A 27874-nucleotide genomic window follows, 5' to 3' on the forward strand; every position below is an offset into this window, starting at 1 on the left:
GAACATATTCCTGTCTCCATAAGCTTCAGGGGAGGAACAAAATGCGTTAGGCCATATTATGTCACTATGTCGAGTTTGTTTTACTCCAATGGACATTATGTACATGTAATCTCTTTAATTTCATTGGAATAAAAATATATGTCTGTTCTTTATTGCAATCTAATAATGAAGCGAATATTTACATGTTGTTATTTGGGTTTGTATATACTGTTTTTGCATGCATTGTTTTATTCTAACGTAAATGATTGACGAATACAAAATACACATTTAATTTCCAGTCATTTCAAACCTATTTCCAATATCAACATCTATTATCATTACTTTTCCTGTTCTTCAAAAACGTTCATTATTTCCTCCCTGCAGTCAAGTTTAAAAAAGTATTATGAGATATGCCTATTATTAGCCATATAAAATGAACTATCTTCCTAGTATGTAAATAATAGTTTATAATTATGTATAAATGCATTTCATAACTGCCCATGTCCAAATATGTTTTTACTTAGACTAAACCTTACCTTCAAATCAGGATGTTTCACAATGTATTTCAAACATTTGTCACAACAAAATGATAAGGCAATCGTTCTGTATCTGTCCAGTATCTCCGTGTAAACCACATACATTCCTTGATGTACATGTTGTTGGTCCGTCCAGAAGGCACGTTTTGGTCGAAAAAATATATTTTTTGCTACCCTCTTTAATGTTTTAAATGTTCTATATCACCAACATGTGTTATTTCGCTGGCTTCACACGGAAGCCCTAAATGTTATATATATAAGAGCCCAAATTAACAATTTTTTCTAACAGTATATGGTGTCCATTTCAAGGAAGGGAACGCCGAGAGACTGGGATAATTCGAGCCAACACGCCTACAGCATTCCCACATTCTCAGACACAATACGCTGACTACTCTATACATTGTCTGTTCGTGTAAACTATGTAAACTGCATCGTTATACAAACCATGCGCTCGACCAGCAGGCCTACTTCAAGGCACCCCGATCTGTCATATAGACCAAACTATGTGCCCAAAATATTTTAAATATAGGCAAAATGTTTGCCATATTAAAAATATGACTGAGTGACCAATGTCAAGGCTGCTTAGTGAGGGCTATTCGCGCAGAAATTCAACTCCTGTTTTGTGCCTATCTATAGCCTATGTTATGCATGATGTACGCCTATGATTTTACCTGGATCATTACCACAGAAAGGGGGAAATAATTGTCATTTTTACCATACTCCAAACCCTTAGGGCTATCATTCTCATCTCTTCTCAAGACTGCACTTTTCCCATCTCAACGCTCTTGCGCCAGGCACCTTGCGTTAAAAGCATCAGACAATTGGGCAAGTTAGGTCATTTAAAAACAAATACATGCAGTTTTCTTAACGGTAACGTTCAAGGGGAATAGTTAAAGTGTTGAATTGCCATCTACCAAATGCCTTTCTTGGTGACTGTTATTTTTGCGTCACCCTCTGCCTTATCCAATGCAAACAACATTCGCTGGCGTGTCACAGGCATTGCTCCAATCCCCCTTTATTTAACAGTATGGGACTGGTTGCACCCTCCCTCTTTCCGGGTTCCGTCATCACCTTCTCCCGCTGATCAGTGGAGCCAGTCTATCCTATAAGCGCGCTTACAGCCAACCTGCTAACATTCGCTGACACCCTCACGTTTCAGAGCCGAAGGAAATGGCCACGAGGACCGACGCATCGATATAGTCTTTCTTATTAGATTTATTTCAAAAGCTGTGCGTTGGAGGAATAGATTTCCTTCTGGAACTAATAATCTCTGTACACCGTATTTAGACTACCTTGACAACCGGTCTCAGTGATTGACAGCAGGACCGATACATGCGAGTTGTTGATGCGCTTAAAAAACTTTTATGAACCCAAGGTTCGACTTGGTCTTATCCGTTATGGTGATTTTTCAATTTAGGCTATTGAAATATTTTTTTTCTTGTTGAAAAATACACATCTTCACCTTGCTGCGGGTTTCTTCTTTATTGCCACTGCGGATTACAATTCTCAACTGGATGTAAAAGGCATCAACTTGATACACCACCTTCTCTGCGGACTGACACATTCCCTGTGTCTTCCCTTTTTATCTCCAAGACAGGCGCATGTCGATGGCGCAAAGGGTAGGCCTTAGTGCAGTTGCAATGGATCATTTCTTAGTTGACTTTAAACTTCTGCCTCATGTTGATCGAACCTAATTTACCCATAAGTAATCTGGACAGGCTGAGAACATCTCAACGCTCCACATACAAGTAGCCTACAAGTTGAGCTTTTCTCAGCAGTCTGCAGCCTGCATTAGACTAGTTGTTCTGTTTTCCATCCATGGGAAATTGGATTACATGAATGTCCACTGTCATTCTCATGAGTAAAGGCTTGTGTTTGGGGCGATGTCTGTAGCCTACGATACATCCGTGATAGAAGCATACCAACTGACAGTCCACGAGTTTCTCACATGTAACTCTGTCTTTCTCCATCCAGTACGATGAGCTGTCCCACTATGGTGTTGGGATGGACGGAGTTGGACTCCCGGCGTCCATGTATGGAGACCCGCATGCTCCCCGGCCGCTTCCGCAAGTCCACCACTTTAACCATGGTTCGACTGCACATCCAAACCAGCACTATGGATCCCACGCACCCCACAACATCATGCCCAGCATGGGCAGCGTGGTGAACGACGCATTAAAAAGAGACAAAGATCAAATCTATGGGTGCGCATCAGAAATATTCCACATAAGTGTTTGCTAGGTTTTCTTATTCTTGTTAGACCTATACTCATAACATTTAGAAGTGAATAGGGTATTTATCGACATTTAGAGAAATTAGAACCAAATCCTAACTTGACATAGGCTACGTGCATAAATCGAGTTTATGTCAATGCCACATTTTGCAAATAATGTGTTTTACGGGTAAGATTGTGGCCCTTATCCTGAGTGGAGACACTTCACATTTATCAGCTATGCTAGGCTAAAAACAAATACAAGACACGGATTATGAAACCTTAAATACAATACAGTCCACTTAAACAAAGCGTGTATTTAACATTCCTGGTCTAATTGACGTTGATGTTTTGTCTGCATCATGTTGCAGTCACCCGTTGTTCCCTCTGCTCGCCTTGGTGTTTGAGAAGTGTGAGTTGGCGACCTGCACGCCCAGGGAACCTGGAGTAGCGGGTGGCGATGTCTGCTCCTCAGACTCCTTCAACGAAGACATCGCAGTCTTTGCAAAACAGGTACTTGTGGTTTATGATAAGCCCTTTTTTATGACCTAAACTATAGATAACGATAGGAATAGGGGGTTGTATAGCCTGCTTTAGACATTATCTGTGCTTTTAAACGTTAATAATATTTTCCTTTTTTTATGTTTGATAATTGATGGATGGATGGATTGTTTGATTGCTTGCCTGTTTGATTGATATATTGATGGACTATCTGATTGATTGCGGTATGCAGACAATAGACTAATATGATGCTTTCTCTGTAGATACGGGCAGAAAAACCGTTATTTTCATCGAATCAAGAGGTGGACAATTTGGTAAGCCAGTTAACTTGCATGTCCGCTTTTTACGCATCAATTGCGCAGCTGGATAAATCGTGTCATATTGTCTTGTTTCACTTTGTTTAAATACAACACGAAAATTCAGAACGTTCCATTGAAGGAGCAACAGGAAACGCAGACGAGTCGTGGTCAAAGGCCTATTTTGCTCCTCTGCAGCGGGTAGCCGCGGGGGACCTTGCCTTGGGCATCCCAAAACCAGGGACTGTCTAGGAACCATTGCTCTGCTAAAGCATCTATTTGATTAAGAAAATACATTGCTTTAAGTCATGTAACATACTGTAACATATGGCTACTTTACTGTATAGGCCTACAGTGTGCATTCATTACTATTCATTAATGTATGGTGTTATGACATAGGCCTAGTTACTATTCATTTGAGGCAAACATGTCAGCATGACTACATCCTAAATTTTCTGTTATTTTTTTTCAGATGATTCAAGCTATTCAAGTATTGCGATTTCATCTTTTAGAATTAGAGAAGGTAAATTATGTTTTATTGTACATTTATATTTAATGCTTTACTCTTTGCTTTTTTGTTATTATATTTTGTTTGTATGAGCGTTATACAATCACTCATAACAGCATAGCTTTAACTCCTTGAAGTGTAATATTTTACTCTAACACACATAGTCCTACGCATGGCTGTGGCACCGAGATCTTGTAAGGGTGCTGCTAACACACATAGTCCTACGCATGGCTGTGGCACCGAGATCTTGTAAGGGTGCTGTTAACACACATAGTCCTACGCATGGCTGTGGCACCGAGATCTTGTAAGGGTGCTGTTAACACACATAGTCCTACGCATGGCTGTGGCACCGAGATCTTGTAAGGGTGCTGCTAACACACATAGTCCTACGCATGGCTGTGGCACCGAGATCTTGTAAGGGTGCTGTTAACACACATACGCCTACGCATGGCTGTGGCACCGAGATCTTGTAAGGGTGCTGTTAACACACATAGTCCTACGCATGGCTGTGGCACCGAGATCTTGTAAGGGTGCTGTTAACACACATAGTCCTACGCATGGCTGTGGCACCGAGATCTTGTAAGGGTGCTGTTAACACACATAGTCCTACGCATGGCTGTGGCACCGAGATCTTGTAAGGGTGCTGCTAACACACATAGTCCTACGCATGGCTGTGGCACCGAGATCTTGTAAGGGTGCTGTTAACACACATAGTCCTACGCATGGCTGTGGCACCGAGATCTTGTAAGGGTGCTGTTAACACACATAGTCCTACGCATGGCTGTGGCACCGAGATCTTGTAAGGGTGCTGTTAACACACATAGTCCTACGCATGGCTGTGGCACCGAGATCTTGTAAGGGTGATGTTAACACACATAGTCCTACGCATGGCTGTGGCACCGAGATCTTGTAAGGGTGCTGTTAACACACATAGTCCTACGCATGGCTGTGGCACCGAGATCTTGTAAGGGTGCTGCTAACACACATAGTCCTACGCATGGCTGTGGCACCGAGATCTTGTAAGGGTGCTGTTAACACACATAGTCCTACGCATGGCTGTGGCACCGAGATCTTGTAAGGGTGCTGTTAACACACATAGTCCTACGCATGGCTGTGGCACCGAGATCTTGTAAGGGTGCTGTTAACACACATAGTCCTACGCATGGCTGTGGCACCGAGATCTTGTAAGGGTGCTGTTAACACACATAGTCCTACGCATGGCTGTGGCACCGAGATCTTGTAAGGGTGCTGCTAACACACATAGTCCTACGCATGGCTGTGGCACCGAGATCTTGTAAGGGTGCTGCTAACACACATAGTCCTACGCATGGCTGTGGCACCGAGATCTTGTAAGGGTGCTGTTAACACACATAGTCCTACGCATGGCTGTGGCACCGAGATCTTGTAAGGGTGCTGCTAACACGCATAGTCCTACGCATGGCTGTGGCACCGAGATCTTGTAAGGGTGCTGTTAACACACATAGTCCTACGCATGGCTGTGGCACCAAGATCTTGTAAGGGTGCTGTTAACACACATAGTCCTACGCATGGCTGTGGCACCGAGATCTTGTAAGAGTGCTGCTAACACACATAGTCCTACGCATGGCTGTGGCACTGAGATCTTGTACGGGTGCTGCTAACACACATAGTCCTACGCATGGCTGTGGCACCGAGATCTTGTAAGGGTGCTGCTAACACACATACGCCTACGCATGGCTGTGGCACCGAGATCTTGTAAGGGTGCTGCTAACACACATAGTCCTACGCATGGCTGTGGCACCGAGATCTTGTAAGGGTGCTGCTAACACACATACGCCTACGCATGGCTGTGGCACCGAGTTCTTGTAAGGGTGCTGCTAACACACATAGTCCTACGCATGGCTGTGGCACCGAGATCTTGTAAGGGTGCTGCTAACACACATACGCCTACGCATGACTGTGGCACCGAGATCTTGTAAGGGTGCTGCTAACACACATAGTCCTACGCATGGCTGTGGCACCGAGATCTTGTAAGGGTGCTGCTAACACACATAAGCCTACGCATGGCTGTGGCACCGAGATCTTGTAAGGGTGCTGTTAACACACATAGTCCTACGCATGGCTGTGGCACCGAGATCTTGTAAGGGTGCTGTTAACACACATAGTCCTACGCATGGCTGTGGCACCGAGATCTTGTAAGGGTGCTGTTAACACACATAGTCCTACGCATGGCTGTGTCACCGAGATCTTGTAAGGGTGCTGCTAACACACATAGTCCTACGCATGGCTGTGGCACCGAGATCTTGTAAGGGTGCTGTTAACACACATAGTCCTACGCATGGCTGTGGCACCGAGATCTTGTAAGGGTGCTGCTAACACACATAGTCCTACGCATGGCTGTGGCACCGAGATCTTGTAAGGGTGCTGTTAACACACATAGTCCTACGCATGGCTGTGGCACCGAGATCTTGTAAGGGTGCTGTTAACACACATAGTCCTACGCATGGCTGTGGCACCGAGATCTTGTAAGAGTGCTGCTAACACACATAGTCCTACGCATGGCTGTGGCACCGAGATCTTGTACGGGTGCTGCTAACACACATAGTCCTACGCATGGCTGTGGCACCGAGATCTTGTAAGGGTGCTGCTAACACTCATACGCCTACGCATGGCTGTGGCACCGAGATCTTGTAAGGGTGCTGCTAACACACATAGTCCTACGCATGGCTGTGGCACCGAGATCTTGTAAGGGTGCTGCTAACACACATACGCCTACGCATGGCTGTGGCACTGAGATCTTGTAAGGGTGCTGCCAAAACACATAGTCCTACGCATGGCTGTGGCACCGAGATCTTGTAAGGGTGCTGCTAACACACATACGCCTACGCATGGCTGTGGCACCGAGATCTTGTAAGGGTGCTGCTAACACACATAGTCCTACGCATGGCTGTGGCACCGAGATCTTGTAAGGGTGCTGCTAACACACATACGCCTACGCATGGCTGTGGCACCGAGATCTTGTAAGGGTGCTGTTAACACACATAGTCCTACGCATGGCTGTGGCACCGAGATCTTGTAAGGGTGCTGTTAACACACATAGTCCTACGCATGGCTGTGGCACCGAGATCTTGTAAGGGTGCTGCTAACACACATAGTCCTACGCATGGCTGTGGCACCGAGATCTTGTAAGGGTGCTGCTAACACACATAGTCCTACGCATGGCTGTGGCACCGAGATCTTGTACGGGTGCTGCTAACACACAAAGTCCTACGCATGGCTGTGGCACGAGATCTTGTAAGGGTGCTGCTAACAGGAATTTTCATTGAATAGGTGCACGAGCTCTGCGACAACTTCTGCCATCGGTACATCAGTTGTTTGAAAGGCAAAATGCCCATCGACTTGGTCATAGACGATCGAGATGGCTGCAAATCTGACTTAGATGACCTGACGGAATCTTCCACAAATCTAGCAGATCACGTGAGTGTCTAGGCTTCGAAATGACATACTGGTGCTAATTCTTGCAAGGGGTGCTGCTAATAGCATGTTGTTTAGGATGTACAAAACTATAATTTCAAGATCATGGGCAATTTAGCATAATTGTGAGTCAGTTTAGTATATAACCAATTTAATCGACAGTTTTTAAAATAAACGGTCTAACATTGAATTTACTGGTTACTATTAAACAATTATTGTATTAATAACCTTACAACAACAAAAAGTAATTCAATGCACCTACATGTCTGCAAAAAAGTTTCGTAGAGCTTTCATGTCTTCTTAAAAAGAGGAGGAATGAGAGTTGTTCCCCTTTTTCAGCTCTATTGTACAAATCATCTATTTTATAGGTTGATGATGATGATGGTGATGATGATGAGGAAGATGATGGTGATGATGAGGAAGATGATGATGATAGTGGTGGTGATGATGATGATGATGAGGATGGTGGTGATGATGATGAAGATGGTGGTGATGATGAGGATGATGATTTTGATGATGGTGGTGATGAGGATGATGTTGATGATGGTGGTGATGATGATGATGATGTTGATGATGGTGGTGATGATTATTTAGTCTGCATGATGAAGAGTACAGCTGGATGTGTGTCCTGTTGGGGACTAGTGTTTGATTTTACACTTGAATGCTAAACCAATTGGATTACTATTGTCGGTAAAGAGGAGGGTCTTTGTCAATCCATGGGCCTATAGGGGGCCCCTACACGGGCTCTTTCTCCTCCCACATGTCGATTCTGATATCCTGGTTCCTTAATAACCCTCTGGTACTGGAGCAATGGCATGAACTTTGTGTTGGGGATTTTCCTCATATTAGATTGCTGTCCTGTATACTAAGTAGGTTTATTTGAAGAATCTCAAATATAAAATATTCGTAGCTTTATTTTACACTTTTTTGGTTACTACATGATTCCATATGTGTTATGTCATAGTTTTGATGTCTTCACAATTATTCTACAATGTAGAAAACCCTTGAATGAGTAGGTGTTCGAAAACTTTTGACCGGTAGTGTAAATATATTTTTAATTCCATTCCTTTACTTAGATTTGTGTGTATTGTGTGTATTGTGTGTATTGTGTGTATTGTGTGTATTGTTGTGAAATTGTTGAATAATACTTGTTAGATATTACTGCACTGTTGGAGCTAGAAACACAAGCATTTCACTACACCTGCAATAACATCTGCTAAACGCGTGTATGTGATCAAATAAAATTTGATTTGATTTGATTTAGTTTACGTGTGAGAAGTTCATGACAAATCTTCAGGAGTTTAGAATTCTGTTCACTCTACCAGTTCTATTTCTACAGGGAAGGCAGCTAAACCTCTCAATAAGGGAGAGTACTAAAGTATGTTGGTTCTCTTTGTGACACACCAACTCTGCCTCTTTTTTGGAAATGTCTGAGGGAGTTCACAACCCAGCCTATATCCAAGAGAGAACAGCTCAATATTCGTGTTGATATCACAAACTTGCAGAGTAAGAAGACTCATCTGAGTTACGAGATGACTGGCTTGAAAAATGTGTGATTGAAGATCAGTTGGAATCAGTTATGATGTCATAATTTATGATCTATTTGTATTATCTTAACTTCTCTGCCTTTATGGATCTTGGAAGATACATTTTAAAGAAGGGTAGACCGCACTGTATCTGTAATTAATGTAATCTTAACAGCTGGGGTGTGAGTGAGTAAAGAACTCCCTTCATTAGCTTGATAAACGTGGAAACACATGGCACTTTGAATGGGGACGCCACACAAACAGCTTTCTAATTACTGTGTGTTGGGATGGAAAAGGGGTCTGCTCGTCGAGCTCGTCGAGAGGCCTCATTCACACTGCGCTGCCATTGTTGCTGTGATTATTCTTGTCGTTGGCTGAGCTCTTCATCTGAGCACCATCCGGCGAACAGCTGACGCCAAGAGGCTGAAGAGGTTGCTCTGCTGTTTGGCCCTCAGCTTTAGACTGTCTAAGTACCCTGGTCCCTGTGCATATATGGCCCAATAAATAGGTGTTCGGAGAGACCACTGGGCTTCAGAATCAGTCAAGACACCGGAGGATAGAGGAAAGAAAGAAGTGTTGCTGGAGCTCTGGTGCTGATTGCTTTGGCTCTACAGTATTAGCTAGAGTAGCTGAATATCAGCTTTAACGTTTTATTTTGATTTGATTTGATTTTACCACCGTCTCAGTCTCAGGGAAAATGGTAATTTAGATTGTTGGATTATGGATTTTTTGGGGACATATTCTATTTTCTTATTGACGACATGGTCATATTGTGCGCTGTGGTAAATTGGCTGGGTTTGTGTGTGTTTGAGTGTGTATGTTTGTGTGTGTGTTAGGGAGTTACATTGACTTTCAGTTATGGCATACTGTATCCACTGTTCTCTAATGTGATTTCTTTCTTTCTTTCTTCCTCTCTCTCTCTCTCTCTCTCTCTCTCTCTCTCTCTCTTTCTCTCCCTCCTCTGCTGTTGTGTGGTCGGGACGGGGGATATGTTGATGACCCTCTCTGTGGACCCCAGAACCCAGCGTCCTGGAGAGACCTGGATGACGCCCACTCCACGCCCTCCGTGGGCACCCCGGGGCCCTCCAGCGGGGGCCACATCTCCCAGAGTGGGGACAACAGCAGCGAACTCGGTAAGAGAACCACAGCTTCTCTTTAGACTCAACATCATATCAAAGGTTAACCTCAGTGCTGACCTCATACAAAGGCAGTGGTCTTTTCTCTACTTGTGGATGAATGATAAGCAGATCATAATGATAAGCAGTTATTGTTTCTCCATCCTTATCATTCAGATAATGTTGAGATAAGAGGTTGTTGTTGAATCAACAGCTAGTTTGTTGGGTTTTGATAGTGACTTTGTAGTTTTATCACTTATCCAGGTCAGGTGATAAAGTTCAAAAGTTGAATCTGATATGATGAGGGTAATTATTGCCAATTACTGGTTTTGCATGACTGTGTCCAGTATTGCTGTATAATAGCCTACTTGGCTTTCTGTCCGTGTGCCGGCTGTTCATTTGGCCTGTGATGAGCTCATTGGAGGCTATAAGGGTTTTATGACTTGTTTTTGTTTTTCTCTCCTATGGCCACAGTAAAAATAGAATAGACTTTAAAGCAACTTACCACCCTCTGCCCATCAGGCATCAATAGCGGGGCATTGAGCTAAACAATGGCAGGATGTTTTGCAAGACAAGAGCAATTCAGAGGATGAAAAGACAGTCAGAAACAAAGATTAAGTTTATTCCTCATTCTGATTTTACCACAGTTTCTTCAGTTATCCTAACTATCTGAAAAACATGTTCAACGAATTTCACTTAGCCTAGTATCCATGTCATGTTTAATGTCATTGTATGCCCTAACACAGTGAAACTGACTATGTGAATTGTATTGTCAGCAAAGAGAGGGGAAGAGGATGGTGTGAATGGCTTTTTCCTTGGTTCCTCTGGAGTTGTTTATTTTTTTAAACAAAAGCGAGAGGACATCCAAAGTCCACGTCTCCCTGCCCTTTTGACCTGGGTAGAGAATGTATAGAGGCTGGGGAAGCACAATAACCCCTGCCGTGGAGCTGGGAAGGACAGAGCCACTTTATGTATGGAGGAACAAAGGGGAGTCCCAGTCCTCTGGTTGCAGGATCTGATGCTTCCCTGCCCACCTGCTGCTCCTCGTAGTCCTCCTGGGGACTGCTATGTTTTCATCCCTAGTTTTCATCCCTTGTTATCATCCCTTGTTTCCATCCCTTGACTCATTAAAGGGGATGAGGAAAGTGAACACTTTTAACATCGGAAGGGACCTGGGGGCCAAAGCGGGGCCTTTATGTCAGTAGTGCAGGCCTGGCTATGAGATTACTGATGCTCTTCAAAGTACCTACTATGAGGGAGCTGCTATGGTCCTAATGGACATTAGTCATGGTTGTGTGGGCCAATGATAAAAGCCTTAAAAGGGTTTACCTACAGTCTTATCTAATGGGGGAGAACTGTGGTTAGTATGGTTAACTGCCACCCCATTGGCTTATGTAGTCTTTGGTTGTTTTCTTGTAAGGTGTGTGATGTGCAGAGGGGAATGTCTTTGATTCCAGCTCCCCCGGAGTGACTCTCAGATAGATAGGGCACAGGGACAGTTCTAAAAGGGATGAGCTATCCTAGGAATGTTTTCTGGGGGCGGGGCTTGGAATATCCATCATAAAAAAAGGAAAGGAAGCCAAGGGGAACTAGCTGCTGTGAAGCCGCTGTACACTAGCGTTTACAAAGAGGGGAATGCAGAGCGGGAAGAAACAGGATGCAGTCAGTGCATCTTTTTGTCTCCTCCGGATACCACCCAAAATGGAATCCAGAACTGCTGGTGGTGACATACCAATGACACTCCAGGCTAATGTCCCCATATAATCTGTGACAAGATGCTCTCACAAATAACAAGGGAGAGAGGCACAAGAACTAGAAGTGTTCATCTTAATCCATCCCTTACACTCCAAATCAATAGGATAAAGGCCTCTGGGAGGAACGATTCTAGATCTATTCATCAACATCAGTATAGGATTCCCAGTGTCTTGGAAAGCTTCCAGACAACATCTCCCATTTAGCAGTGTGCATCATGGGTAATAACAAGGGCTGCTGAGAAGTGTCATTGGTGATGGATCAGGTCCAGGTGAGCTCATTAGGCAAGCTGCATTGGGTTCCCATCACTGATGCAGGCCGGAATACAGCAATCAGTTCTGTTAGCTAATAGCCAACCCTGCACTTTGTCTGATATGGCCATGTCATCATGTGGATTCTCTTGCCTCATCTAGTTGTCCCAGTTTATACCTAACTGTAGGAGCACTGGTCGCTGAAGTTGTTGATGAGAGAGAGGAAGAGAAAGGGAGAGAGAGGAGAGACAGAGAGAAAGAGAGAGGGAGAGAGAGAAGGAGAGACAGAGAGGAAGAGAGAGGGAGAGAGAGAAGGAGAGACAGAGAGGAAGATAGAGGGAGAGAGAAGGAGAGACCGAGAGAGGAAGAGAGAGGGAGAGAGAGGGGTATTGAGTAGGGTGTTGGGGGTTGGAAGCCAGCCAAGGATGCCTCTCATCTTCATATCTTAGGGTGCTGTTTTCCCTAAAGCGCCCGAGGCAGTACTCCAGCCTTCCCCACGGCAGCAGTCCTTGCCCCCCCCCCCGGTCATGAGTGCAGACACTGGGGCAGGCATGCAGGGGGGAGGGGGGGGGGGGCAGGCAACCAGGGAGGGAGCGGGGTAGGCAGGCAGGCGAGGGGCTAGGCCACGGGAGGAACGTTCCATGGGTACGATTTTGAGAGTAGTGCACTGTCACACTGCTTAGATTGGCTGAGTTGCCAGGGAACAGTCAGAAGCGATTAGCGTAGCAGAGGATCTGCCCTGCGGCCTTCCCTCTCTGGAGCAGGAAAAAAGAGAGGGCTGGGGGGAGAGGAGGAGGGGGGCCAGGAGGGGTTGACGCCCCTTAGATATAATTAGGCCGTGCTGGTGACTTCCTATTTTTCATTCTTTCCCTCATTCTCTCTTCCATTATTTTCAGTTATTTGGTACAGAAACAGATACATAACTAATTTAAAATGACCAAAATGGATTTTTGTCATTTTGATCACCCGCACCAGCCCAAATGTTTAGTCATTGATAGGTATCGTTTTTTTATTGATTATTTCACCACTCAAGGTATTTCTGAACAAAATGTCTCTCCTAGCCTGTGAGAAAGGATATTAACTGTCCTCTCTGAATCGACAGATCTCTTCAGCACCATCCTCCAAGACCTCTCTTCCCACAACAAACCTCCTCATTTTTGTCAGTCATAAGACCAAAAGCTTAGAAAAGAAACCTGTTATAAAAGCTTGTTATAACATCTATGAACAGAGAGGATAAGGAATAGTGGACACACAAAGTAAAGCATCACATAAGCAAAGGAGACAGTGGTCAAACAACCTGCCCTGTCCTTGACTTGGACTACACCATCCATCAGAACACCACCGCCCCTTCCCCCATCCCCAACCCAACACACCACTCCCCTCCAACCCCACTCAGTCCAAGTCATCCTTTTTAATGTCAATATTCATTAGCTGAAATATTTATGCATGATTATGGGTGCATATATAGGAGCCCCTTTGATTGATGTATCCCCAAAAACAAAAAGACATGCCAGGGCAAATCTTATGAAAAGTAGGGTTCCAGTCCCGCCTCCGGGGAGGAGTCTTTCAGATGCATTATTCACATCCCCTGCAGGCAGGCTTTCAAGGCATCTCTGCCCCGAGGGCAAGAAAAATAACCACCACTGTTAAAAGAAAATCATCTCGGCTGATGCACAATTAATGGCGGAGAGAGAGGAAAGAGACAAAGAGAGAGAGAGAGAGAGTGCTCAGAAGGTTCTGTGTTGGAGAGCAATGTGGAGCGAGGGCAGGGGCGGAAGCCGCGGAAATCTCAGTTTAAAAGGGAGCATTCGAGCCTTGATCCATGAGAAGGTTCTCATTGAAACAATAATGCCAGTAGGAGAGAGAGAGGCTGTGTGTGTTGTGTGGCTGTGTGTGTGTGTGTTGTGTGGCTGTGTGTGTGTGTGTTGTGTGGCTGTGTGTGTGTATTGTATAGCTGTGTGTGTGTGTGTGTGTGTGTGTGTGTGTGTGTGTGTGTGTGTGTGTGTGTGTGTGTGTGTGTGTGTGTGCGTGCGTGCATGCGTGCATGTGTGTGCGTGCATGCGCGCGTCGCAGTGTGAGTCAGACAATCCAACACAAACAGACTGGAGGGGGGTGTGAAGGTGGAAGGGGTTGGGGTAGGGTAGGTCACTGAACACTTGGGGGGCTTGAGGGGGAATGACCGCAACCCCCCCCCCCCCCTCCCCAGCCCCATAACACCCCCCTCCATCCACCCAAACATCCTTAGCATACATCGACAAAAGGAGCGCCCTGCTTTCAACTTCACAGGTGAGGGGGTTTGTTATGTTTTGTGATGTCATACCGTAACTATGATGTCACAATTGTTCTTTTTGTTATTGTGACATTTTTACCTCTTTTTTTTTTACAACTAACCCATTTGTCTTTATCAAATTGTGGAATATCTATACTGGGCAAAAATATAAACACAATATTTAAAGTGTTGGTCCCATGTTTCATGATCTGAAATAAAAGATCCCAGAAAATTTCCATATACACAATAATTGTATTTTTCACATATTTTGTGCATAAATTTGTTTACATCCATCTTAGTGAGCATTTCTCCTTTGCCAAGAGAATCCATCCACCTGACAGGTGTGGCATATCAAGACGCTGATTAAACAGCATGATCATTACACTGGTGCACCTTGTGCTGCAGACAATAAAAGTCCACTCTAAAATATGCAGTTTTGTCACACAACACAATGTCACATATGTCTCAAGTTTTGAGGGAGCGTGCAATTGGCATGCTGACTACTGGAATGTCCACCAGAGCTGTTACCAGAGAATTGAATGTTTTTTTACCATAAGCCGCCTCCAACATCGTTTTAGAGAATTTGTCAGTACGTCCAACTGGCCTCACAACCGCAGACCATGTGTAACCACGCCAGCCCAGGACCTCCACATCCGGCTTCCTCTCTTGTCTGAGATCAGCCACCAGGACAGCTGATGAAACTGAGGAGTATTTCTGTCTGCAATAAAGCCCTTTTGTGAGGAGAAAATGTATTCTGATTGACTGGGCCTGGCTCCCCAGTGGCTAAATAAAATGCTGCCTGCGCATTGTGTCTGGCCACGGCTCTTACTTCATGTCAAGCCTGCAACCTGGGTCTAACAGTCAGTACTTCATGTGAAACTTACAGCCTGGCTCTAACAGCCATTACTTCATGTCAATCATGCTGCTCAGATTGAATTAAAGGCTCATAATTTTTATTGAGCTCTGTCACTACAGTATATGCCCCTCTACATTATCCAAAACTGTTGCAGAATGTGGATGAGGTTGTGCAAATGTGGAAGATGTGGAATCTTCTGTTGCTATGCTGTTGCTTTGCCCTAGACCTCTGCTACCCTTTCAGTGTGTGTTTCTGGCGAATGGAGGTGATGTGTCTAAGTTAAAGACATCTCCTAACATATCCCTTGTGGCTACTTTTTCTCTTGTTTTAGGAGATGGCCTCGACAACAGTCTGGCGTCGCCGGGTACAGGAGACGAGGATGACCTGGACAAGAAGAGACAGAAGAAGAGAGGTATCTTCCCCAAAGTGGCCACCAATATAATGCGAGCGTGGCTCTTCCAGCACCTCACGGTAAGACAGCAGGCCCGACCTGGCCCTAGCTCCAGCCCTAACCAGACTCCACTACTGGGATGCTTCTCAACCTTTTTTGCTTACTGTTACCCCAAACACGTCTGGCTCTGCCCAAAGTACACCCTCTTGTGCAACTGGTCATGACTATCATGCATTTAACCATGAGGCCCATGTTTTGTAGACATCTTCTGAATCTTCCCACGTTCCCCATGTGGGTAGGCCAAGTACTCCTGGGGGTAATAGTAATACAAGTTACTGCATCCAACACTCAGTCATGTCACAACACAGGGACATTGGTCTGTGACATTGTAGTGCTTCGCCAAATGATTTTCCCTGTGATTTTTTATTTGTAAAATAACAGTAATTGTGGCACAAGGGAACAGTGGGCTGTATAAAAGACAAATAGTGTATGTTGTCTAACTGCAGTATCGCCATTATACAACACTTAGGAATAATGCCACTATACTGAGCGTCTGAACTTCGTTTTACAAAAACAGAATAGACTACTTTACCAGAATGCAACTCCTCTGTTCAGGCTCAGAAGGACTATCTGACATTCCAACGACTTCCAACCAATCCTCCGTGAGGAGAGTTTCACCTTTTATCTCCAGACCCAATAGACAGTGCTGCAGTCTCTGACTCCTCCTCCTTCTCCTCTGGTTTTCTACTTTTCTTCTCTCCACTCGTAGATGTTTTCAAAGCTCCTTATTTGTTTTCTGGGTGAAAATCTGTCACACATCTCCTGTACAGGAAGTAAGAACCTTTAGATTGGACAGATAACAAAGAAGAAGGAAAGGAAGGCTAATTGAATCATCCCCTCTCTGTTCCCTGTCTCTTTTCAGCCTCACTGGTTAGGCACAAGTGTCTGTCATGGAAGGATGTGGCTCGTAAACACGGTGTAAGGGAGACTTTGGCCCGTCGATGTCCTCTGAATGGTCCCATTGCAACACCCAGGCGATCAGCCATTCAGCGGGCCACAGAGGGTGAAGGAGACGGATTATGTTTTGTCCCGACTTTACCGTTGAGGCTGGGGTCTGAGAAGGGGAGAGAGGGTCTTTCTCTAGATAGTCTTAGCCTTCAGCTGTTGTGCTCCTGTTCTGAGGAGGAACTCTAAAGAGCCTCCTCTACAACGGTACAGAGAAAGCAGCAATGGAAGATTCAAGATTCATTATTGGCCTGTTAGCATGGTCATACAGTAACTGTTGGTTTTAGACCTCCACCTACATGCTGACTTAGACAGATCTTTGTGAAGCTCTCTTTTTAATGCTATTGAATTAGTTTCTACAAACATGAATTGCATTTCGCAAAAACACAGCTATAAAAGGGTGCTCTTGTTCAACCATGAGGCCCTGTTGGAGCTAAAAGGAATTTCTTGTTCAACCATGAGGCCCTATTGGAACTCAAAGGACTTTCTTGTTTAACCTTGATGCCCTATTGGAACTCAAAGGAATAAGTCTTGTTCCACCATGAGGCCCTGTTGGAGCTCAGAGGAATAAGTCTTGTTCCACCATGAGGCCCTATTGGAGCTCAGAGGAATAAGTCTTGTTCAACCTTGAGGCCCTATTGGAGCTCAGAGGAATAAGTCTTGTTCAACCTTGAGGCCCTATTGGAGGTCAGAGGAATACGTATTGTTCAACCTTGAGACCTTATTGGAGCTCAGAGGAATACGTCTTGTTCAACCTTGAGGCCCTATTGGAGCTCAGAGGAATACGTCTTGTTCCACCTTGAGACCTTATTGGAGCTCAGAGGAATAAGTCTTGTTCAACCTTGAGACCCTATTGGAGCTCAGAGGAATAAGTCTTGTTCAACCTTGAGACCCTATTGGAGCTCAGAGGAATAAGTCTTGCTCAACATTGAGGCCCAATTTGATCTCAGAGGAATATGTCTTGTTCCACCGTGATGCCTTGTTGGAGCTCAGAGGAATAAGTCTTGTTCCACCGTGATGCCCTGTTGGAGCTCAATGACAGGTGACCTGAGTAAAGTAACATAGCTGATAAGGGTTAGGCATTGGAGAGAGGCCCCAATGTGACAACACTGTGGATTGGACTGGAAACATTAGCAGAGGGTTTTATTTAGGAAGATAGAGACGTTCTGCTGGGTTGAGGGAGGAGCACTGAGCCATCCGTCACTAGACTGTCAGACACCAAGCCGGGAGGTCACCATGACGATCTCTTGTGGCAACAATGGCTTTTGTCACCACCCTTGCGGTTTATGTGTGTCTGTGTGTGTGTGTGTGACAGTGTTTCTGTTTGTGTGTCACTGTGACTGTGTGTGCTCCTGTGTTTGTGTGTGTGTGTGTGTGTGTGTGTGTGTGTGTGTGTGTGTGTGTGTGTGTGTGTGTGTGTGTGTGTGTGTGTGTGTGTGTGTGTGTGTGTGTGTGTTTGTGTGTGTGTGTGTGACTGTGTGTGTGTGACTGTTTCGAGCTCATTCCTCACCCGGCGACCACAGGAGGTGGCTGCAGCCCTGACAGCGCCCACCACCCTGTACCCTGTCTGCAATCTGCCGCCCTCCTCCCACTGTCACACCGCCAGCAGAGAGGCAGGGGACAGGGAGACAGGGGGACAGGGGCCAGGCCCTATTCAGGCCCTAACAAAGGTCTCCATTGTGTTCCTTTGTATCGAATTTGATCATTTGTCAAATCATGTCAAATAATGTCAAACAATGCCACACGCTTTGAGCCCAAAGTGTTCATGGGCCAATCAGTGGTCAGTCTTGGTTGTTCACTTGTGCTTATGCTAACTAGGGAGTTTGACTTGTGTGTATATTAGCCAAGGGTCAGATGCGAGTCTACATTACATTTGATTACATTTCCTGAGTTTGACTTTACCTTAGGTTGTGAATGGAAAACCCCTGGTCGTATGCGAGGTGTGTTTCTGTCTAACCCTAACCCTAACCCCTGGTCGTATGTAACGTGTGTTTCTGTCTAACCCTAACCCTAACCCCTGGTCGTATGCGAGGTGTGTTTCTGTCTAACCCTAACCCTAACCCCTGGTCGTATGCGAGGTGTGTTTCTGTCTAACCCTAACCCTAACCCCTGGTCGTATGTGACGTGTGTTTCTGTCTAGACATGATAGTTTGATCGTTTGTAAATTAATGCAAGCTGGGTGTTTATTTTTTATTTTTTACTGAAGATGTTTTTTTTTCTGTCCTCTGTGTACCACAGCACCCCTACCCTTCAGAGGAACAGAAGAAGCAGCTAGCACAGGACACAGGCCTCACCATCCTGCAAGTGAACAACTGGTGAGTAGCTAACTCCCAAGGCCCTACCCTAACGCTAACCCTAAAGCTAACACTAACCCTAACGCTAACCCTAACGCTAACCCTAAAGCTAACACTAACCCTAACCCTAACGCTAACCCTAAAGCTAACACTAACGCTAACCCTAAAGCTAACACTAACCCTAACCCTAAAGCTAACACTAACCCTAACCCTAAAGCTAACCCTAAAGCTAACGCTAACCCTAACGCTAACCCTAAAGCTAACACTAACGCTAACCCTAAAGCTAACACTAACCCTAACCCTAAAGCTAACACTAACCCTAACGCTAACCCTAAAGCTAACGCTAACCCTTGTGCTTCATTCTCTCCTTGATTCCTTTCCTTCTTTCCTTCGTACCTCCTCCCAGGACTGGCTCATAGACTTCTATCTAACTCTATGCTACAGCCATGTTTTTGACGAAGGGTGCACATTCTATGTTCAGCTCTTTGGAAAGGGAACTAAAATGGAAGTGTTAAACATACTCAATCTATCTTCACTGTCTGGGAAACATTAACAGGGAGATGTAACCCCCCTCTCGTCCCCTTACAATCCCTCAGCCTCATTTTACATGTATGACATGATGGATTAAAGCATATTTAAGGCCCGGCAACCTGGCCCCTTTGTAGATGGCTTATCCAATTTTGGGAAGGGGGGCGGGGTCCAATGTAATGGTCACAGAAGAAAGAGGAACAGATCCAGGGGAGGGGGTTGGGATTTGGTTTCGAGATTGAACTTCTGGTGTGTTATCTAAAAGGTATCACTTTACATTGAGTAAGGGTCAGGTTTGGAATAAAGGATTTGACTTTGAGTTTACACAGGGTCAGGTTTGGAATAAAGGATTTTACTTTGAGTTTACACAGGGTCAGGTTTGGAATAAAGGATTGGACATTGAGTTTACACAGGGTCAGGTATGGAATAAAGGATTTGACTTTGAGTTTACACAGGGTCAGGTTTGGAATAAAGGATTTGACTTTGAGTTTACACAGGGTCAGGTATGGAATAAAGGATTTGACTTTGGCTTCTCGCGATTAATCCTCCCCCATCCCAGAATCCATATTGGGTTCTCAACACACTTAATTACCTAGACGTGCTCCTCCAATCCCGAAGAGTTAAGAATTCTATTAGTTTTATTAATGGATCTAATTCAATACACTTATCAAAGCAGGCGAATGCTTTGCTTACCTATCTGTCAGGTCCTGCTGGTTCCTGTTGGGTCCTGTTGGATACAGTGGTATGTCTCTGACCGAAATTGGCCAAACGTTTAGCCTTATTACAGCCTGAGGCTGAAGGGGATAAACCCAAATCAATAGATCTGGTAAGCTATGTGGCTGTCTCCTAATACCCCAGATCATGTCAATAAGAATAAGACCGATTATAAACCTAATCCCTGAAGACACGAGACATTGGAATACTAGTAAAACTGGCGCAGGAAATTGTCATATTCTGTTTGATTGCTGAATGTTTTGATTGTGTATGATTATCTTAAAGAACTCCACCCAAAAACGGTGCATTTGTATTTGTTTCATTACTCCATTATTGATATAGTCCCAACATGTTTTGTGTGTCAACAATGAAGTTTTCAAGATATGTAACTTTCAAAATACAGAAATCTTTCCCATATGATGCATCATATGATGGACAGATGGGACTAATGAAACAAAGACAAATGGATAGTTCTTGGGGTGGAATTGGCCTTTAAGCAGACCAGGAAGATGAATGCAAAGGAGATCTAAAGCCAAGGAGAAGCTTCATGTACTGTGTATTCCATGTTGGTTTGAATTCTCTCCCTCTTCTCTCTTCCTCTCCAGGTTCATCAACGCCAGGAGGAGAATAGTACAGCCTATGATTGACCAGTCTAACAGATCAGGTAAACCACAATTTCAATTGGTTCAAATGAATAACATACAATGGCTTTGTTTTTCAGTCATGTTTTTAATTGTACTATTACTGTATGATTTTGTAATGTAGATGAGGATATTTTGAACGCCACTTTTATTCTTCTGTCTTTTGGCTTCGACACATACTGACCAATATAAATATTATTGTAATATAGTACTATAGCTCTATACTGACCAATATAAATATTATTGTAATCTATTACTATAGCTCTATACTGACCAATAGAAATATTATTGTAATCTAGTACTATAGCTCTATACTGACCAATAGAAATATTATTGTAATCTAGTACTATAGCTCTATACTGACCAATAGAAATATTATTGTAATCTAGTACTATAGCTCTATACTGACCAATAGAAATATTATTGTAATCTAGTACTATAGCTCTATACTGACCAATAGAAATATTATTGTAATCTAGTACTATAGCTCTATGCTGACCAATAGAAATATTATTGTAATCTAGTACTATAGCTCTATACTGACCAATAGAAATATTATTGTAATCTAGTACTATAGCTCTATACTGACCAATAGAAATATTATTGTAATCTAGTACTATAGCTCTATACTGACCAATAGAAATATTATTGTAATCTAGTACTATAGCTCTATACTGACCAATATAAATATTATTGTAATCTAGTACTATAGCTCTATACTGACCAATATAAATATTATTGTAATCTAGTACTATAGCTCTATACTGACCAATATAAATATTATTGTAATCTAGTACTATAGCTCTATACTGACCAATATAAATATTATTGTAATCTAGTACTATAGCTCTATACTGACCAATATAAATATTATTGTAATCTAGTACTATAGCTCTATACTGACCAATATAAATATTATTGTAATCTAGTATTATAGCTCTATACTGACCAATAGAAATATTATTGTAATCTAGTACTATAGCTCTATACTGACCCGTAGAAATATAATTACAATCTAGTATTATATCTCTATACTGACCAATAGAAATATAATTATAACCTCGTATTGTAGCTCTATACTGACCTGCAGAAATATAATTACAATCTAGCATTATACCTCTATACGGACCCTTAGAAATAGAATTACAATCTAGTATTACAACTCTATACTTACCAGTAGAAATAGAATTACAATCTAGTATTATATCTCTATACTGACCAATAGAAATATTATTGTAATCTAGTACTATAGCTCTATACTGACCAATAGAAATATTATTGTAATCTAGTACTATAGCTCTATACTGGTCCGTAGAAATATTATTGTGATCTAGTACTATAGCTCTATACTGACCCGTAGAAATAGAATTACAATCTAGTATTATATCTCTATACTGACCAATAGAAATATTATTGTAATCTAGTACTATAGCTCTATACTGACCAATATAAATATTATTGTAATCTAGTACTATAGCTCTATACTGACCAATATAAATATTATTGTAATCTAGTACTATAGCTCTATACTGACCAATAGAAATATTATTGTAATCTAGTACTATAGCTCTATACTGACCAATATAAATATTATTGTAATCTAGTACTATAGCTCTATACTGACCAATAGAAATATTATTGTAATCTAGTACTATAGCTCTATACTGACCAATAGAAATATTATTGTAATCTAGTTCTATAGCTCTATACTGACCAATAGAAATATTATTGTAATCTAGTACTATAGCTCTATACTGACCAATAGAAATATTATTGTAATCTAGTACTATAGCTCTATACTGACCAATATAAATATTATTGTAATCTAGTACTATAGCTCTATACTGACCAATAGAAATATTATTGTAATCTAGTACTATAGCTCTATACTGACCAATATAAATATTATTGTAATCTAGCATTATATCTCTACACTGACCAATAGAAATATTATTGTAATCTAGTACTATAGCTCTATACTGACCCGTAGAAATAGAATTACAATCTAGTATTATATCTCTATACTGACCAATAGAAATATAATTATAACCTCGTATTGTAGCTCTATACTGACCTGCAGAAATATAATTACAATCTAGCATTATAGCTCTATACGGACCCTTAGAAATAGAATTACAATCTAGTATTACAACTCTATACTTACCCGTAGAAATAGAATTACAATCTAGTATTATATCTCTATACTGACCAATAGAAATAGAATTACAGTCTAGTATTATATATCTCTATACGGACCAATATAAATATAAATATAATCCAGTATTATATCTCTATACTGACCCAAAGAAATATAATTATAATCTAGTAGTATACAGTATACTGACCCATGTCTTGTTAATGTTACATCCACAGTGGGCCAGGGGACGGCATACAGCCCTGATGGGCAACCAATGGGAGGCTTTGTCCTCGACGGACAGCAACACCTGGGGATTCGGCCTGGCGGTAAATAAGCAACCTTTATTCTCACCCTGTTATCTGTCCCTTTCTACCAATGTAGCCTAAAATCTGTTTATGTTCTGTTTGTCTATTCATGGGTTATTATTGTATATTGTCATATGAACCTGTGATTGCACCATGTAATTAGTTCCCCTCTCTGTCACTCATTCTGCAGGACCAATGGGTGGAATGGGAATGAATATGGGGATGGATGGTCAGTGGCACTACATGTAAACCCTGTCCAACCGAGGCAAGCCTGAAGAAGAAGATGGAGAAGTAAGCACAGCCTCATTCTCACTCCCCTGTTACATTTTTCACCCACAAGCCCCCCTCCATTGTTCCTCTATTCTGTTCCATCTCACTCTCTCTCTCTCTCTCTCTCTCTCTCTCTCACCCTCTCTCCCTCATCTGCCCCCCTTCTCACCCCCTCCTCCATTGTTCTTCTATCCCTCTCCATTCCTTTTTATCAATTTTTCTTTCCTTTCCATCCTCCTCTCCTTCTCCAGGGCTCAATCTGATTAAGAATGTGGGGTTCTGGACTCCCTCGGTCCCCTCCAGCCCTATCAGCTCTCTGGGCCCTGCTGACAGTTCACAAATCAAGACGTATTGCCTGCCGGAGGCACTGGAGCTCACCAGATTTTATTTAACACCCACACTCCACTGCTCAATGAGCCACGCTATAATGACACTTACCTTGATTAATTGAGCTCTTTATATGTAAATAGAGAGCCCCGCGTTCGCCTCAATCTTCCCCGGATGCCAGTTCCGCCAACACAGCCCCTTTTCCCTTTCCGACATTTCACTGATTTTGCTAATCAAGTCCAAAGAGCACGAGGGTGATAGCAGCGAGGGTGCATAGCCAACATTTAGAATACAGTCCACATAAAGATATCTTATTCACTCAAGCTGAATAATAATATCATTTTGAGAATATTTCAACCAATCATTTCTCATTGAATAATCATTGACCAGTTACTGTAATGGAGTAATACAGGAGGCTGTTCTCCTCCCTTAATTTAATCTGTGGCAAGACCTTATGCTGATTGTGACGGCTGTAAATTTACCCAGGGTTCCATGTGGGCTTGTTTTGCAGTAAAATGCACTTATTCCATGCATATTGAAGTCAGAGCCATAACATTTGTCTATTAAAAGATCCCTTAAGAATTACACCACTGCACCAGCAATGTCCAAATGCATGTACAAGCTGTAAGACCTATGTCTGACTCAGTCATGTGTAGCATTGTCTTTACCTCATAAGATTTTGGTTCTGTATTTGCAGTGTGTTAGGGTATGTTTGTATAAGAGACTGACCCAGGCTCCTTCTTCGTGTTACAGGCCTCCGTGGTTTGCTCAGGGAAAATCCTGCCGCTTGGTTCCAATGAGCGCGTGACTCCGCCCCAGTCACACCTGTACCTGTCATCTGACCACGCCCACCTCACGTCCCCACTGGAGCATAGAGGACCACACCCACATCTGCACAAACGCCGCCCACATTGACCTTTAATAACCCCACGCCTGGAGGAAGACGAGGATCTACTAATAAACAACAACAAAAACAACAACAACATTTGCAGACAACAATCTTCCAAAACAAAAAAGACTTCTGTATGAACAACGGAAGCTAAAATGACCTCAACAACATTTTGACACATTTTTTGTTTTCTTTTTTAAATTATTTATTTATTTTTCTACAATGGTGGACCATAGGGACAATAACTTTTTAGTCTTTGCCCGAGATATATTGACACAGCCGGCACACACACACACTAACACACATTCCCTCTCTCTCTCTCACACACACACACACACACACACACTAACACACATTCCCTCTCTCTCTCTCTCACACACACACACACTAACACACATTCCCTCTCTCTCTCTCTCTCTCACACACACACACACACACACACACACACACACACACACACACACACACTAACACACATTCCCTCTCTCTCTCTCACACACACACACACACACACACACTAACACACATTCCCTCTCTCTCTCTCACACACACACACACACACACACACACACTAACACACATTCCCTCTCTCTCTCTCACACACACACACACACTAACACACATTCCCTCTCTCTCTCACACACACACACACACACTAACACACATTCCCTCTCTCACACACACACACACACACACACTAACACACATTCCCTCTCTCTCTCTCACACACACACGCACACACACTAACACACATTCCCTCTCTCTCTCTCACACACACACACACACTAACACACATTCCCTCTCTCTCTCACACACACACACACACACTAACACACATTCCCTCTCTCACACACACACACACACACACACACACACTAACACACATTCCCTCTCTCTCTCTCACACACACACACACACACACTAACACACATTCCCTCTCTCTCTCACACACACACACACACTAACACACATTCCCTCTCTCTCTCTCACACACACACACACACACACACTAACACACATTCCCTCTCTCTCTCACACACACTAACACACATTCCCTCTCTCTCTCTCACACACACACACACACACACTAACACACATTCCCTCTCTCTCTCTCACACACACACACTAACACACATTCCCTCTCTCTCTCTCACACACACACACACACACACACACACACACACACACACACTAACACACATTCCCTCTCTCTCTCACACACACACACACACACACACACACACACACTCAAACAAATACACACACTTCATCTTATGAACACACCATTTGAAAACAACCACTGTGGAATATCTAAAAAGATTATGAAGCGTTTTAATAACTGTTGTGGTGTATAGACTTGTGCTTTTTCATTTGACTCTTTTATCCATGTTTGCGCTTTGTGATCATTAGTTTATGGAGTGAGAGTTTATCACTAATCCTGTGTGCTGTGGAACAGAGAGAAAGAGAGAAAGAGAGAGATTGCCTCAGAGTCTGCAGCCTGGAGCTTGTCTCAGATACTGCAGACGGAAGCCCCATCCAGCTCCCAACAAAAAAACAAGCCCTCTTTTTATTTCTATTCTGAATGAGGCCCAGTTGCTTTTATTACCCTTTGCACTGAATGCATTTCATATATTTGTTATTATTCTGTTTTGATTTGGGTTGTTCTGTGTTGTCCTGAATTCAGACTAAAGAGCTGATGGATTGATGTCATACTGGTAAGGTGGATCTTGGACCGACTTCGATTTAGATCATGTTACAATAGTTTTATAGCACACAGGAAGAAGGAAAGGGTTTCTGCACTAAAGACCAAAATAAATACACATTTTAAAACTTGACCTCAGAGTCTTTTTTCAGCACATATTCCATTTCTCCTGTGAAAGAAAAAACCTTTTGAGGAGAGAAATAAAAGTTAGAGCTTGAGTTAATACTATAATATGATACTGTGACCTAATTCAGTTGGATAACATTTGAAATAAATGCATTTTTTTGGTTTGCTGTTTGGACGTAATTTGCATATTAGCTACTTCGTGACATTTATTAAATATTGCATGTCTCTGTAAATATATATTTTTTCGTATTAACAAACAACAATTCGTATTCACACCACGAGGTCACGTTACAGTTTGGTCGATATAGAACGATATAAGACGACCATTTCTTATTGATTGAGGCTTGCAGGAATGATGGATGACCTACCGGGCTTCGAAACATACTGAGATAGGCTACTGTGAATCCCAAAGCCACTTTATTTTAAAAGAACAATAGCCATATGCCACAAAAATAACCGTGGAAGCAACGAGAATTTCGTATATTTTCAAATAAATTGGTGTGATGTCACTCCTCCGGCAAAAAGGAAAAAAATAATTTGAAGCTGGGTCTTGTAGCCTAAAACAAAACGTGGATTGAGAAACATTCGTTCGTATATGGATTTATTATGAGACTCGTTGATATTGCTGTATTTTTGAAGGATATATTCGTTTGACTAGTTTGCTGTCTGTATTCCAGGGTGTGAGGTGGACTGAGAAAAAATGCTGTGGGCTGCTTGGATCATTTATCAATGTCAGCCAGTGTGCGGATCCTGTGTGTTGTTGTATTGTTGAGGAGAATTACATAAGCAAGAGAGCAGCGACTCATGGGCAAATGGTTCATGTGCTATTATGAGTTAGGCATACAAGTTAGGCCTATTCATTATTATTCATATATATGTTTAATATTTTATCTTTAACTTCTTATTATTGTTATTGTGTTATTTGATCGGCATCTAATTATTTCAGTAGTTTTTTAAATATATATTTCTCTTATTATTGACATAATATGTAATAATCATGCCCTTTGAAACGGTTTGCTATTTTTAGATTTAGCCTATATTTGTATCTCTCACCGAATAGAAATTCCTCCACATCAGTGAATATTTTAGATAACTTATCAAAGATACCATTGGTTTTCTAAGATTAAATGTAGGATTGCATTTAAGAGCTTTTTGCGTTGTAAAATCAAATTAATTTCAATATTCTAGCTCTGATAACTGCATGCGAAATAAAAAATAGTAGTATTTTCGTTTTGCAACGGTATAGCTAAAAAGAAAACCCGGGGAACTTGTTTTCTCGAAATGATTTTGG

The 27874-nt window shown here is 42.6% G+C and overlaps 1 protein-coding gene across 2 annotated transcripts; it reads left to right on the plus strand.

Moving 5' to 3' along the window:
- The first annotated feature begins 1604 nt into the window (after positions 1–1604).
- On the plus strand, positions 1605–26287 carry LOC109866617 (homeobox protein Meis2). 2 transcript variants are annotated; one of them, XM_020455375.2, is made up of 13 exons: positions 1605–2134; positions 2490–2719; positions 3099–3240; positions 3492–3542; positions 3997–4047; positions 7342–7488; positions 10030–10144; positions 15586–15725; positions 18889–18965; positions 20792–20850; positions 23201–23290; positions 23460–23560; positions 24620–26287. In XM_020455375.2, the coding sequence occupies exons 1-12, from the start codon at positions 2117–2119 to the stop codon at positions 23516–23518; spliced, it is 1179 nt and encodes a 392-aa protein (XP_020310964.1). In that variant the 5' UTR covers positions 1605–2116; the 3' UTR covers positions 23519–23560; positions 24620–26287. The 2 variants fall into 2 exon arrangements, with proteins under 2 accessions (XP_020310964.1, XP_031656782.1); XM_031800922.1 differs by having other exon boundaries at positions 1619–2134; positions 23791–25002.
- Positions 26288–27874: the final 1587 nt, after the last annotated feature.

The sequence above is a fragment of the Oncorhynchus kisutch genome, linkage group LG21, assembly GCF_002021735.2.
Source record: "Oncorhynchus kisutch isolate 150728-3 linkage group LG21, Okis_V2, whole genome shotgun sequence".
Lineage (NCBI taxonomy): Eukaryota > Metazoa > Chordata > Actinopteri > Salmoniformes > Salmonidae > Oncorhynchus > Oncorhynchus kisutch.